This window comes from Periplaneta americana, chromosome 7, assembly GCF_040183065.1.
Source record: "Periplaneta americana isolate PAMFEO1 chromosome 7, P.americana_PAMFEO1_priV1, whole genome shotgun sequence".
Lineage (NCBI taxonomy): Eukaryota > Metazoa > Arthropoda > Insecta > Blattodea > Blattidae > Periplaneta > Periplaneta americana.
Genome location: NC_091123.1, coordinates 13,100,879 through 13,117,853, shown reverse-complemented (window position 1 = coordinate 13,117,853; position 16,975 = coordinate 13,100,879). Strand labels below are relative to the sequence as shown.

The window sequence follows — 16,975 nt, the reverse complement described above, 5'->3', positions numbered from 1 at the left end:
GACAGGTATACATTTTATCTCACTACTTCTAATAGTGAAACAGGTTAAATACTTAAAAGGTCAAAATACAACAGTGTTCATAAGTGAAGATTGACAATAATGGAGATAATTACTACAGTTGTCTGAACACTATTTATTGATAAAATAAATAAAATAATAAAAGTGGTTAGAAACCATACATGTTTCGGGGGCTATGCTCCCCCATCTTCAGTGGTTGTACCACGACTGCAACAAGAGAATGGAATGTATAAAGATCTTGAATATGCTACAAAATTATAAAATTTATAAATACTAAGTCTGGGGCAATATCGTTAAAAAGTAAAATGATCTAATGTATTGAATTGAAATTTCATTATAAACTTAATAAAAAAAGCTTGAGAATAGTTATTAAATATTGTTAAATGATATCTTATAGAAGAAATACATATAATACAATTCTGATGATACAATATATAATTCTTAAGTAATACTAATGGTGACCCAAGAATAATGTTATAGAATGTCAATGACAAGATGTGAATGTTATTCATTTCAAAATATTTGGAATTAAAGATTAACCATCAATGAAGTTAAAAACTGATGTTAAGAATTTTAAAGTATTTCTGATTGTACGTATAGTATAAGAACATAAGTTCTATTTTTGAAACTTTTTTTAAAATTCTTAACATCAGTACACCGTAGTCGTGGTACAACCACTGAAGATGGGGGAGCATAGCCCCCGAAACATGTATGGTTTCTAACCAGTTTTATTATTTTATTTATTTTATCAATAAATAGTGTTCAGACAACTGTAGTAATTATCTCCATTATTGTCAGTGAAACAGGTCTTGGAGGGAGCTATCCTCCACAGCCAGTCCGCCGCTGGGCGCCTCTTCATAAAACTCGCGTCGTGCAGGAAATAAACTCTGGCCTGGTAATTGCGAGCCATCACAAGTTTTAATAACGCCGAGGGAATTGAAGGCGGCGGCGGTGGCGTCGACAGTTTTTAATATACATCCGTGGGTCGGGTCGGGTCGAGACGGAGCACAGCCGTGCCACGGCTAATTTCGCGCGCCATATAGCTCAGCCGCGCCGTACTTCATTTCGGCTGCCATGCCGGCTGCGACATGATATAGCCCTAGTGGAGCAGTGGTGGAATGAAGCCGCTTTCCCCACCATAACTCTGGTGTTTCTGCTACACCTTCTGAGGAGGAAAAAATCATGCCGAAAATTGCCAGATATAACAACAAATAAACTGTCATTTTACGCTACTTCCTCATTACTTGTCATCCCCAAGTATTATTATTATTATTATTATTATTATTATTATTATTATCATTATTATTATTATAGTTCGATTAATTAAAATGTGTCTTAGTGAAACTTATAGCAGAGTCCGTAAGGGCTAGTTTCTATCTGATGCTTTTCCAATTTACTGCGGGCTGAAGCAAGGAGATGCTCTATCACCTTTGCTTTTTAACTTTGCTCTAGAAAGTTCAGGATAACACAGAGGGTTTGGAATTGAACGGGTTACATCAGCTTCTTGTCTATGCGGAAGACGTGAATATGTTAGGAGAAAATCCACAAACGATTAGGGAAAACACGGAAATTTTACTTGAAGCAAGTAAAGCTATAGGGTTGGAAGTAAATCCCGAAAAGACAAAGTATATGATTATGTCTCGTGACCAGAATATTGTACGAAATGGAAATATAAAAATTGGAGATTTATCCTTCGAAGAGGTGGAAAAATTCAAATATCTTGGAGCAACAGTAACAAATATAAATGACACTCGGGAGGAAATTAAACGCAGAATAAATATGGGATATGCGTGTTATTATTCGGTTGAGAAGCTTTTGTCATCCAGTCTGCTGTCCAAAAATCTGAAAGTTGGAATTTATAAAACAGTTATATTACCGGTTGTTCTGCATGGCTGTGAAACTTGGACTCTCACTTTGAGAGAGGAACAGAGATTAAGGGTGTTTGAGAATAAGGTTCTTAGGAAAATATTTGGGGCTAAGAGGGATGAAGTTACAAGAGAATGGAGAAAGTTAACAACGCAGAACTGCACGCATTGTATTCTTCACCTGATATAATTAGGAACATTAAATCCAGACGCTTGAGATGGGCAGGGCATGTAGCACGTATGGGCGAATCCAGAAATGCATATAGAGTGTTGCTTGGGAGGGAAAAAGACCTTTAGGGAGGCCGAGACGTAGATGGGAAGATAATATTAAAATGTATTTGAGGGAGGTGGGATATGATGGTAGAGACTGGATTAATCTTGCTCAGGATAGGGATCAATGGCGGGATTATGTGAGGGCGGCAATGAACCTCCGGGTTCCTTAACAGCCAATAAGTAAGTAAGTATTATTATTATTATTATTATTATTATTATTATTATTTCAGAATCATATACAAGTTTATTACAGATTCACGTAAAGATAGGCTAGAATTGTTTGACTATGTGGCAGGCATCGAGAAATGCGGATCTTTGAAGAACTGTAATCAGGTGTTTTAAGTTCAGTAGTTTTACTAAACAAATAGTGGAGTTTAGAATTATGTCTATGGTTGAAATTATTATGGGCGTATGAGTGGAGGTTTTAGTCCAGAACCGTTTTCATAATATGGGACGGGTGATAGTAGGAGAAGAAGAATAAACCTACATAAGATTTGCTGATGATATGGTGATTTAGGCAGCAGAGGAGACGATACTAAGGGATATTCTAATGGAGTTAAATGACAGCTGTGAGCAGTATGGGATCAAGATAAATACTACACGAAGATCATGGTTATCGGAAGAAAACGAAAAGAAGATAAACTTGCGAATTCGAAATGAAGCAGTAGAGCAAGTGGACAGCTTCAAATTCTTGTGCTGTACTATAATAATATTAATAATAACAATAATTATTATTATAATAATACTTTATTGCCAGAATAAAGATACATAGGCCTATTGCTTTTTTATATAAAAACACACTTGCACTCCCAGAAAGAGTAAGTTACATACTCGTGCTAAGGGGCATTCCACATAATGTTAAGACATTTTATTAACATTATTTTTTTATTAAACAATAACAATAGCTGCTTCCAGGAAGTCAAAAGGAGGATAGTAATGTCAAAGAAAATTTTAACAGAAAAAGAAGCATATTCTGCGGACCTCTGGAAAAAGAAGTAAGGAAGAGACTAGTGAAGTGTTTTGTGTGGAGTGTGGCATTATATGGGGCAGAAACATGAACATTACGATGACGTGAAGAGAAACGACTAGAAACGTTTGAAATGTGAATATGGAGAAGAATGGACCGTGTGAAATGGACAGACAAAATGAGACATGCAGTTGTGCTAAAAGAGTGGGTGAAAAAAGAATAGGCCTAATGTTGAAAGTGAACAGGAAGAGAAAAATAAATTGGCTGGATCACTCACTGTGGAGAAACTGTCTACTGAAGGATGCACTAAAAGGAATGGTTAACGGGAGAAAAATTCGTGGCATATCATCTGATACCTTCTTCCGCCACGAACTATACTATACTATTGGCCTACAACTTCCTCCAGAAGACTGTGGATTCCATTCCCGGCCACTTGAGGAAATTGGTCGACGCCACGATGAATTTTGAGGTATTCATCCGTATTCTCATTTAATAATGTACACATAAAATTAATTTTAATAAATTAGCGTTGTAAATGTAGATTTTATACGCTTTTTCTTAATACCTAGTTACTTCCCGCTCGCCCTGTAGAAATCATTATGACTAAAAATGCATGAGAAATTTTCAAATGGCGACTTAAATTTGTAGGCCTGAATGATAATTAATTCTCCGTCTAAAATATTTTGGAGGCAAATTATCTATGCATTCATTCCATTAAATCATATGAGTTGATGAAAGAAGAAAATCATGAAAAGGATCGTCTTCAGGATTTTAAGTAAATCTTCTTTTTTATTGGTCATTTTACGACGCTTTATCAACTGCGATGGTTATCTAGCGCCTAAGTAAGACGAAGATGTTAATGCCGGCGAAATGAGTCCAGGGTCCAGCGCCGAAATTTACCCAGCATTTGCTCTTAATGGGTTGAGGGAAACCCAAGGAAAAAACCCTCAATCAGGTAACTTGTCCCAATCAGAAATTGAACCCAAGTCTACTCGTTTTACGGTCAGCCATGTTAACTATTACTTCACAGGGGTGGACGTAAATCGTCTTGTTTTGTATTACGCTACGTTTTTAAATAAAGATCCATTCTAGATTGAATTAACTTGAATAAAATCCATACTACAGTTTAGATTCTCTGGCGCCGTAGTTGCGTGGTCTAAGGCGTCATGTCTTGGACTAGCGACTTGTCACACGAACACTTTTAGGGTCCGCCAGCCAAGCACTGTACATTTCTTCAACACATGAGGAGGAATTTGAATTCGTAAGTGGCTCCGTTTGAAGTGAAACATTTTAATGTATTGTGCTTGAAACCATAGCTATACACAGTTACATACACATTCGTTTTCTAGATCTTAACCCTTAACTTGGCAAAACAAACTAGTTTATTAAACCATGTCGGACTATAAAGAAAACAACTATCGCAATGTCCATATTTTATATGTCGTACAATATTATAGTATTGTGAAATTTTAATTTTCCTACCAATTTTTTCTCTATTGTTCTATTAAAATTATAGCATATAGCATATTAACCTGTTGTATCCTATAGGATACATTACCAATTTAAGGGTTAAGGAGCCACGACACAAATCGTTCTGGTCCTGCCTCTTTATGAATCTACGTACGGTTCCAATGGCACAAAACTGTTCAACATTATCCGAACAAGATTAATATTGCTCTTATTGTTCTAAAACTTCATTTGTTGTATAATTCTGCACACACAAATTCCACTCAGGCCTTCACCCATAACTTAACATATAACTTCCCGAAATCTAACAAGAAAATTTAAAATGTGTTATATCTCCAATTTCATTAAGTAAATTTAACTTATATGTGTATTGTTGTTGTTTAGTCAACTGACCGAAGATGGGTTGGAACCTCATAAAATGATACTAATAAGGCATCACTCATGAGAAAACTAGGCCAGGACATAGTGGGGTAGGATGGCCAGTTGCTTTCCCCCTTATATGTATATATCTTACAGTATTTATCGTCGGTTTACTAGCAAAACACATTAAGTCAAAATTATTACTTCTGTAAAGTTCTTGACAAAATTGAATCCTCAAAATATTATTTTTTGCAAGTTGTTTCTCTTTATCAGTATTTCATTTTCCAATTCTAAGCTCATACACATACATTATGTACATTACTCATGCCTTTTTGTCAGAAGTAATATTTTTACTTAGGGGAGAGTCGGGTAGTATCGGACATCGGGTAATATCGGACAGTGAGTATCTTTCATCTGCCACACGATGATAGTACCTGATTGACATGGTTACGTTTCTGTGATGTCGCATAGAGAAACGTAACCATGTCATTCAGATACTACCATATGGTGGTAGATGAAAGAAACGTTCTGTCCGATACTATCCGATATCCGATACTACCCGACTCTCCCCTAATGTGTTTTGCTTGTAAAGCATTTGCATTTGTACTTTATAATTTCGGAATAATTTTTATAAACGTTATATCTATCTCTTATTTATCCAGTTACGTTTTCATAAACTGTTTTAGTTTATTAACGCACAAAATTATGTAAATTCTTCTCTATCATAATAGGCCCTATTATAATATTTGTGATATTATTTCATTATAGATCTTACCTTATTTTAATTTCTAGTTTATTTCTCTATTCCCTTGCAATAATAATAATAATAATAATAATAATAATAATAATAATAATAATAATAATAATAATAATAATAATCTAGATTTGGAAATGCGACCAAACACGAGCACTGCTCATTCGGTCCTGAAATTCATTAAAATTATTATATCCTCTGATTTTTTTCTTATAAAGGTAGGCTACTATGATTATTTTGTTCTATTTTTATTTTTTATTTCATCTCATCTTCTATTTACTTGTAATTCATTGTATTTAATCTGTGTACTTCAGATTTATAAATAAATAAATGGTATCTCTAAATGATTAAGAGGTTAGGTACAGCTTACAGCAGTAAAATTTTTGGAAATATTCAACATTTTTTTCCTCCATTACTGTGTCTTGTACAATAATGAAAATTGATATGTGTAAAACACTGTCCTACTGCTATATGGAAAAAATATTTTTACGATTTAAAAAAATTATTTATATATATTTTTTTTTTTCGAAATTCAAAATGGTGGTAGTTTACTGTGCAGTTTCCCTCATAACTCATACATTTGTTAACTTTTTCATGTTCTCTCTCTTTTATTTTATTGCTGCAACTCATATTTACAATATCATGCTCTTTCAACTATATTCCTTAATGAATAATTTTTTTTTTTATTTTGTGTTAGAAGAAAATACTGATATCTGACAATTTTTTAATGAATTTATTTTTTATCAGACAACCCATCAAAGGTATAGAAGTGATCTTGCATCATATTGTAGATATGACATCCATAAATACACACAAAACATTTTATCACAAAATGTTGGATAGTTTTTAAGTTATGTGAGGAACGCTTCATCAATGCACAGTGAACTGGATTTTGGAAAATAAATAAATAAATAAATAAATAAATAAATAAATAAATAAATAAATAAATAAAAAAAAAAAAAATAAAAAAAAAAAAATAATAATAATAATAATAATAATAATAATAATATTTTTTAATCGTAAAAATGTTTTTTTTTCATATAGCAGAAGGACAGTGTTTTATACATACTAAGTTAATTTTCATTATTGTCATTATTGTACAAGATACAGTAATGGAGAAAAAAAGTGTTGAATATTTCCAAAATTTTACTGCTGTAAGCTGTACTTAACCCCTTAACAACAAGTGTCCGCAAAACTAAAAAAACATATAACCAATTTCAGAAAATGCGAATAGAATGTGTATTTATGTGCCTAAGTGAGGATTGATGCGATACGAAACAAAGGCAGGTAAATACACAAAACTAAAAAACATAACCAATTTCAGAAAATGCGAATAGAATGTGTATTTATGTGCCTAGGTGAGGATCTATGCGATATGAAACGAAGACAGGTTCGTGTCATGAAATTTCGGCCAATGTATGAGACCGGTGCCCACCCACATCGTGATGAATTCGGGGAGCTACGATAGGTAGCGATCCTGTTTTGCAAGCCAGCTGTCACAGCTGGGGAGGATCACAGTACTGACCACATGTTACCCTCGTACTGGTTGTATGATAGTTCGCTTTTGTTGAGGCGTATTGACTTGAGGCCAGCAGTCAGTTGGTCGGCTTCGATCCTTCATGAGCTGTCGTGCCACAGATACATTTTTTATAGTTTACATAGATGTCGCTGTATCTACATAGAGACAGACAGACAGACGACATGTCAAAAATCCCTTTTTCGCTCGAGTAGAAGCTGAACATATTGTGTACGTATAACTGTAAAGATCTCGTAATCACCCTTTTAGACTCATAATACTTCAGCGTTATATATTTTTATATGAGAATTAAATAATAAAAAAACGTTCATTGTAATAGAAGGTAGTGTTGGCTACACTGATATCAACATGTGACTACAAATGTTTGTTGGCAACGAATAAATTTCCCTCTGAATGTATCATTGCCAATCTTACTTACAGCTGTCTTTCAAACTACAGTCACTGTATTTCAAACTGGATGCTCACGACATCTATCCGAGGTATGGGGAATAACTTCACCAATATTATGAGAGGTTTTACCAAAATTGTGTATTGTCCTCAAAGAATTAAGAATTAACCCTTTGCAGCACAATTAATTGTTTATGTTTTTCATTTTATGGATCATAACACAGCTTCGATCAATTTTTTTCAACATTTTAACTCTGCACACAATTTCAAAATATAGATGGCACCTCAATATATACTCATTACTCAATACAGTGACTGTATACTCAAGAGGTGGTTCCTTAGTGGAATATCTGTGCCATAAAATTTAGGAAGAAAGAAAACGGTGGTTCTTCTGAATAACCACTATGCTGCAATGGGTTAAAGGACTATTAATTTTCTCCGGAAAGTTTTCCGTTTCAATTTTTACAAGAAAATAAACATTGACCGGTACTGCTTGAGTTCCGGCTTTCCAAGCTTGAAAGCCCGCTTAATTCAAGTGAAAATTTCTAAAAAACAAAAACGGTTCTCTCGGGGCAATACTATTTTCCATGTCGACGTAATTATACTGTAATTTACAATCATTATCATCGGTGCAGAAGACAACGAGAAATTACCGGTACTTATAAGAATAATATAAAGAGCTAATAACATACTGTAAGACTTACTGATATATCTTAATTATCAGTACGGTACCATAGGCTTAGCAGAATTTCATAAAGGTATCAGGCCGAGATGCAAGTCTTCGGGCTCTTCCTCAAAAAAAAAAAAAAAAAAAAAAAAAAAAAAAAAAAAAAAAAAAAAAAAAGTACCTTTTCTACAACTATCTGGTTAAACGAGCGTTGAGGGACTTACGCCGATTTTGGAATAGACACCGACCCACTTATGTTAATTTCAATTAAGAAAAATGCCAAACGAATTATCTTTGCACCAAAAATGGATGCTCCCTGGACCAAATTATCGTATTTTATAATTATTTGAATGCAACAGAAGTCAGAAGTCTTGCTAAAATCGGCGGAAGTCCCTCAACGCTCGTAGGCGTAATAGACAAGTTATAATACATAAGCTGACTTAACATACCTTACTGCTTCTTTTCTGCACGGCAAGTTCATATTACGCCATGTGGTGAAGCTGTTCGTTGTTTCTGTTTTGATACGTCATCTATTCAATGAAGTCCTCCACGTATGTCACACAAAATAAATGTAAGTTTTTCTTTTCTTTACAATAATACACATATTTGCACTACCACAATAATAGCTATTGATATTAAGTTAACTACTTTTATATAACACAAATTTCTAACAAAACTTCAGTACAACACAAGAGCAGAACTTTTTTTTTCTTCACTAAATAATCCAATTTTAGTTGTTCGTTTCTTTTCTTTGCACTCACAAAATCATTCAAAATGTGAAATTTCAATTCAAAATTCCAATTCGCACGTCCCTATTCATAATCACTTATTAAATATCACTAATTTTATTATTTCATATTATCCCTCGACAATGTTTCAAAGATGGCGAAACAGGAAGTAAGGAGATTGTTCAAAAACTTTCAGCTGTAAGTAACAAGAAAAAGCTCAAGAAGCAGTATGAAAGAAACTATTTTTTTAGCACATAGATACTTATCGTCCTACGCAATTGTAATGCTTATGCATGAACTAAAGGAAAATTTGAATTAACAACAATAAAGGTGGCCATGTCCTCTCTGAAACGTAATAATTATAAACGAATGCGATTGGTTGCAGGAAAAAACTGTGCTAACCTAAAAATGTACAAGTAACAATAACACTTTATAATAAATATTCAACAATGAGTGATTTCCAGTGTCATATTTCTCTGAAAATTGTCAGGTTTGTTAATGAAGTACTTCAATAAAATTCATACTACAACAACAACAATAGAAGATACTAATCAGTACCGTATGTCTTTCTTTCAGGAACATGGATCATGAACAATAGGCCTATAAGTCTGTTTATACTTATGTGCAACATGGACTTCTGGACATTTTGACAAGAGGAGCAAGAAGACTGAGCAGGTCGAAAGGCACAATTATTGAAGGTAAGTTAGAGGAGAAGGTGTTGTACTAGAGGTCACTTATTGTTTTTTTTAATGCTTTGTGATCACTTTATAAACTAGATTTTTGTACAAAACTCATATGCGTAAATACATTTTCATTTCATTTATTGTATTCCATAGGTCTCACATTAGCATTGAAGCTTTAAGATGTGGAACATGTCAAGATTTTCAACATAATTTTTTGGCGAGATGAAGTGAGGCAGAGTATTCGCCATAGATTACCTGTCTTTTGCCTTATGGTTGGGGAAAACCTCGGAAAAAACCCAACCAGGTAATCAGACCAAACGGGAATCTAACCCAAGCATGAACACAGCTCCAGATCAGCATGCTATGTTTTATTGTATTATATTTATTTATTCCATGTACAATCTATTACAGATTAACGATAGGTTCGTCATTAGGTACTCACACAAACATATACACAAATACACACACGCACACAAAATAAGATTTCTAATATGAATTTAATTTTAATTTTAACAACCTTAAGTTCTTAAAAAAAATAGTAAACTAACAAAAAATACAATAACTAACATGATATGCATACATAATAAATTTCAGTTTACAAAGACTTAAAAAAGGAATAGAATAACTATAGATTAAATAAAAAAAAAGATACCAGTGAGATGATTTATTAGGAGAGCGATTGATCCTTTAACAGCCAAAAGATTTTATCTTAGTTATTCAGGTATATTCAGAGTAGAACAAATTGTATTATATAAAATCAAGAATTCGTCCCTGAGCACGAGTTCTACTCTTTCAGGGGTGTCCTAAAGTTGTATCTGTATAATATAAATTTACATTTAAGCATATTTGTGGAGCAATAAAAAGAACACTTGGTCGTAAAACAAGGAAAGATACACAAATCAAATTTTATAAAACAATTTCGATTCCCGTGTTACTATATGCAAGTGAATGATGGACCTTGGGAAGAACCGAAAAAAGAAAAATTGAATCAGCAGAAATGAGGTTTTTGCGCTCAGTCACTGGATATTCCTTATTGGACTATAAATGAAGCAAAGACATAAGAAATGAACTGAACATATTTAAATTGACAGAAAAATTTCATGAAAACAAAGCATGTTGGAATCAATCTTCTTAATGTATCCAGCTGTTTGCCGACAACATAAAGTCCACTATAATCCACTGTAGTCTATTCAGTTGTTGTTTTTCACGAGAAATGAGGGGTATTTTGATCGGTGTTCATTATAGACGCCTGTTGCTAGTAGCCAGAGTTGGGATGTAGTCAATATATACTGCAGGGCTGTGTCTTCTGCAACTGGTACTGATGATTTTAATTTACTTTTGTGGTTTATGGATGGACAGTATAGAAGAATGTGTTCCAGATCTTCATCATGATTATTACACCACAGACAAGTAGGATTATCAGAAATGTGAAATCGGTGTAGGTACAATTCTGTGACAATGTGACCTGTTCTGGCTCTTGTTAAAAATGTTTGAACATGTCTGGGCAAGTTTTTGTACATTTTCAGGTCATTTGGTTTCTTTTGTACAGACTGTAAAATTTTTCCTTTGTCAGAAGAGAGCCAATTGTTGATCCATATGTTTGTAAAATGAGACTTTACTGAAGCAAAAGCACTGGATAGAGATATCACTTGAAGAGGTCTTGGTTGCAAATATGTTGCCTGTTTTGCAACATTATCGACTTTATGCCCTCCCCCCCCCCCCCCCCAAAAAAAAAGCATGTTGGAAGAACCATGTAGAAAGAATGCAAAATTACAGGTTGCTGAAACTTTTGTTGGATTATCATCCACCTGGGAAAAGAGAAATTGGAAGACCTAGAAGACATTGGTTAGATGATTTTGATTAACGGGACGGAATGGGTTGTAAAGGTACAATACAAACTTTGTAGATGATGGTGATGATGACGTGGTCAGAACTGAAATCATATTATGTCATGGCTTCTTTTGGTTGTACCAATAAATGACCAATTCATAGTCATCCATCAATATTTCCTTGTGCGAGATCACAGTTTCCTATCTTGTGACAGAGACTTTGCCACTATGAACAGAGTTGTTCACTATAAGGATCGATTCTTTTAGGTAAGAGAGCCGTAAACAAGGAAACCTGGCTCCCCTAGCATAATGTGGCCTATATTGCTTTCAAAATCACTCAGCTAGTTCCTATAAGCAGGATGGCGAGAACTGTGCATAGCGGACTGCGTCACGCAGACTGTAGAAGGTGGCAGAGCAGGTAGCTGCTATGCCAAGAAGCACCACAGACACCAGGAGTCCAGCTTCGAATCTGGAGAGGGGTGCCGCTCCCTGCATCTGCCGGCAGCGTGCATACAGGAGGGGAGGGAACACGAACATGAGGGGCCCCGTGAGGGCACCACCCACCAGACTCATCACTATGTCCACGCGGGGCACAGCCTCCCCGATCAGCACGGTGAACAGTGTCAGGCCAGTTCTCGTGGCACACCGTCGCCAGTTGAAGTCTGTGGGCACAGAGAATACAACTTCAATCTACTGCTGCAATTTATATTTATACATGGTAGAAAGAAAAAGAGTATCTATATTGCCATAAATTTTAAGACTAACTTATGTTATCCTAATCAGATTAATCCACAGCAAACTTAAAATTTGGGCTGTAAGGGAGTTCATAAATAACTCAGCATTTCGAGGACTGAGACTGATTTTTTTTTCAGTGTTTACATGATCTTTTTGAAAGTAGTTCCCTTCCACTTGAAGGCACTTGTTATAGCATTTCTTCCAGTCCTGGAACACATGATGCAGGCCATTCTGAAGGACCTGACAAAGTACATTCTAGTAGAAGGGGACTACTTTGAAAAAGATAATGTTGTTGTTGTTATTGTTGTTGTTGTTGTTGTTGTTTAATGCACTCCGATATTTTTCAAAGATATTATCATAGTCAGCTACTGAAGCACAGATTTTGAGGTGTTCCGAATCCATTTCTTGGTTTCAGTTGCACAATGGGCAGTTAGGGGACTGATATATTCCAATTCTATGCAGGTGTTTGGCCAAACAGTCATGGCCTGTTGCTAATCTAAATGCAGCTACAGACAATTTTCGTGGTAAATCGGGAATTAACTGTGGATTATGATGCAGAGAGTTCCGTTTTTTTACCTTGAGATTGTGTTATCAAATTTTGTTTGTTGAAGTCTTAAGTATGTAGATTTAATATTTTTTTTCACAGAGTAATACGTAGATTTAGTAACAGGTCTGCAAGTAGCAGTGCTGCCCTTCTTTGCTAAAGCATCTGCATTCTCGTTTCCCAGGATTCCACAATGGGATGGTATCCATTGGAATACAATTCTTTTATTGAGTGATATTAATTGAGAGAGCATTTTAGTTATTTCTGCTGTTTGAGATGAAGATCTGTGTATAGAGACTATTGATAAGATAGCTGCTTTGGAGTCTGGCAATATAACTGCATTCTTAAATTTATTGATGTGGTATCGAAGATTCCTGAGACTTTCACTTATTGCAACGATTTCTCCATCAAAACTTGTTGTTCCATATCCAAGAGATCTATAAAGTGAGAAGAGACAGCACGTAACACCTGCACCTTGTTCTCTGGAGATCAAGGATCGGTCGTTGTATAAATGAAGCCAGTTTTGTGGAGGGTACCTAATATTCATTGTCTCTAAAGACAATTGTTTTATTATTTCACTGTTTACTTCTGATTTCAGTATTTCTTCTGTTAAATTTAGATTATACTCTACATTTAATAGAGTTAAAGGGTTCGGTTTAATTTGTAAGTTTTCTTTTAAATTCGGGATGTTGATTTTCTGTTTTAATTCTTGAACTATGGATATGAAACTTTTCGAGTTTTTAATCTACAGAGAGGACTGTATGAATACCAATTGTTTCCTGGTAATCTGATAAATTTTTCATATAGAATCTTTGCTTTTTCATCTATTGTCATTTTGATGCTGTTAATATTAGTGAGGAATCTCATAGAATCTATTGGAGTTGTTTTGATTCCACCAGTAATGAGTCTGAGAGCTTGGTTTTGAACATGTCCTATTTCGTTTATGAAAGGTGAAGTAATTAAAATTTCTCCTCAGTATGTCAGCATTGGCTGTATAAACATTTGGTATGTAGTACTTACTTACTGGCTTTTAAGGAACCCGGAGGTTCATTGCTGCCCTCACATGAGCCCGCCATTGGTCCCTATCTTGAGCAAGATTAATCCATTCTCTATCATCATATCCCACCTCCCTCAAATCCATTTTAATATTATCCTCCCATCTACGTCTCGGCCTTCCCAAAGGTCTTTTTCCCTCCGGCCTCCCAACTAACATTCTATATGCATTTCTGGATTCGCCCATACGTGCTACATGCCCTGCCCATGTAGTGTTCAAAGTATTTCTAGAGCATCCCCATTTCTTTCCTGCTAGTCTTTTCAGAAGGGAGAATCTTTTACGAGCTTTTTCAGAAATATATTTCAAATGGTTGCTCCATGTTAACTTACTGTCGAAAATAACTCCAAGATATTTGGATTCATAAGTCCTAGAAGATAATGTAAATATTGAAGTAGAGTAATAATCATTTATGAAAAAAATCAGTCTCAATCTTTCTTGATCAGCCCTCGTATAACAAGTCTTACAGTACTAAAAACAGCTTAATCTCCAGTCTTGGAAATTATAACCCTGTACTTGATAAGACTGCTTTGGCCCATATCTGTAAGTGACGTACCCCTGGGCACTCCTATCCTGTCTTCGATCTCCTGGAACATGGCAGAGGCGCCCACGACCATGGACAGACAGATCTGCAAGGTCACCAACAGCACGTCCACAAAGAGCAGGATGCTGGGGGGAAGCCCCTGTAGCACATTGAGGCGTGTTGCTTGACCGTATTGGAGTGCTGCAATGCCCGTTGTCACCAGGAACAGACCACCCGTCACTACACATGACCACAACCACAGTGAATAACCGATCAGCCTGAGAGTCCAAAAACCGAACATACGAACTCTTCAGATAATAATAATAATAATAATAATAATAATAATAATAATAATAATAATAATAATAATGTTTTATTTTCGCTGGCAGAGTTAAGGCCATAAGGCCTTCTCTTCCACTCAACCAGCCTTAATCAATACAATACATAATTAAATTACGAATATTTACACTACACTTAAAAGGTTCTCCAGCAATATTCTTCAGTTAAGTTTTAACGACTAGTAAACTACATATTTATTTAAAATTAGATAAACCTATAAGGTAAAGTAATAACTTAATTTATGAGCTAATTTAATTCAATCAATTATAATTAATTTGAGATTTGAGATAGCTAGTAAAATGATGAAAATTAATTTAATATAAGCTTACTAGAACTATGTTACAGGGAGAAAAAAAATATATATATATATAAATCTAAAATATATTTCTATAATGAGAATATTAATGTAATTGCCATTAGAGGTTTTGTAAATCTATTTAGAGAAATTAATGATAATAATAAGAATGGACAGATGTTAGTTTCATTATGTCTGCAGTGAAGGGATCTATAAAAATCCTAAGAAACCATCTCTACAGTTGATCTCTTTGCTATGGCGATCTGCTCACTTAAGTTGGGTCTTGCAACCAGTGCTAAATAGATGACTGTGATCATCCAATAGCTAATAGATACTAGGAAATTTTATGTTTCTTCTGGAATTAATTATGTTTTGTTTAGTCTTTTCCAATTATTTCTAATTGTGCTATTTCTTATTCTTTTTCTTCTCCATTGTTTTATTTTTTTTTCCATTATAACAACAATTTTATGGTAAGCTTTGTCTTCTAGGCACCCTTCACTTGGAGGAAGCTGAATAAAATTTATTCGAAATAAAAATAGGTACCTAATAAATATTAATCAGCAATTAATTTGCTAAGTAAGAATTTATGTAATTTTGACCTAAATGAAGTTATTGTCCAACAAACCCTTACATCACTCGGTAGCGAGTTCCAATTTCTAGCAACTGAAACTGTATAAGATGAAGAATATAAAGATGTCTTGTGGTACGGTATAATGAGTAAATTGTTATGATGAGATCTTGTACTTAGCTGATGATATGCGGATAAATAGATAGATACTTAGAAACAGATTGAGGAAGTAAAGGAAATCTGCCAGCTGAGGCATTTTAGTTATCTTGTAGAGAAGCTTAACTATCTTATGTAGGGTAATACACAACAGGCAGTGTTGCGATATTTTAGTGTTAAGTGTATTCTGTATTTATATTTACAAACACTTCCTCTAATGTTTGGAAACAGCTGGACAAAAAAGACCAAAATAAGGATATTCTGGGATATGCAGATCAGGGCAGAAACATCCAAATTAACACGAACATTTTCGGTGTAGCTACCCGTACCTGAGATCACATAACCTCACTACCTCTCATGGCGACCTGATTGGTCTGATTAATGCATTCTATATACACTAATAAAGAACAGTATCAGTCACTTTACACTCTGTGGTTTGCAGTACAATTTGTACTACAACTTGGATTGAACAGATCATCTGAAATGTCCCAAAGTATAGAAATCAATGGCTGTGTCACCGCCAGTAGCTGACCGAAATCCTCAGTGAGCCCTGTAGTAAGTAGTTTAAGCAGGCTACCTTCCTTACAAAATGTTTATTATTGATGGTACTTTATTATGATTGACATTATTACTATATTATTATTATTATTATTATTATTATTATTATTATTATTATTATTATTATTATTATTATTATTTACCAGTTGGCCGAATATTCTTACCTATGAAACCAATCATGATGGCACATCCCAAGTCCTGCTTGTTTCTCATGTCCACCTGTATCGTCAGGACCATGGGATGGATGTCAAACTGCAAGCATAGAGAATGTTCAGTATTATAGCAACTCTCGAAACATCTGATTTTCTTCAGATACCTGTAATTTCCCCCCCCCCCTGAGCAGATTGATGCAGTACCAAATTATAATTCTGCAAAACGCTGCTAAGAAATACATATTTTTAATAAATTCATGATAGAAACTATGAGTAATAAAATTTTAAGGCCAAATTCATGACTTCATCAACTTCGACTACCATTTGTACTTAGCTGAACAACAAACTACTTGATCTACAGTAGTTTTTAGTACATAAGTCCATTCTGAAACCATACAACATTTTTACTTGTTTAAAATTACATGGGCTGGATAAAAAGTAATGGCAACAGTTCGATATTTCTGACATGGCTTTATTCACAAGGGTACAACATTTACGTATCTTAAATATAGTCGCCCC

General features: G+C 34.6%; 1 protein-coding gene across 1 annotated transcript in view; it reads right to left on the bottom strand.

Annotated features, from left to right (window-relative positions):
- Window positions 1-10,096: 10,096 nt before the first annotated feature.
- Window positions 10,097-16,975, bottom strand: part of LOC138702925 (uncharacterized) — a 33,006-nt gene continuing 26,127 nt past the window's right edge. Inside the window, exons 7-9 of the mRNA XM_069830331.1 lie at window positions 16,469-16,556; window positions 14,422-14,628; window positions 10,097-12,197 (exon numbers count right to left, since the gene is read on the bottom strand). Coding sequence (XP_069686432.1) covers window positions 11,884-12,197; window positions 14,422-14,628; window positions 16,469-16,556 — 609 coding nt within the window. The 3' untranslated portion in view covers window positions 10,097-11,883. The remainder of the gene's footprint in view (window positions 12,198-14,421; window positions 14,629-16,468; window positions 16,557-16,975) is intronic.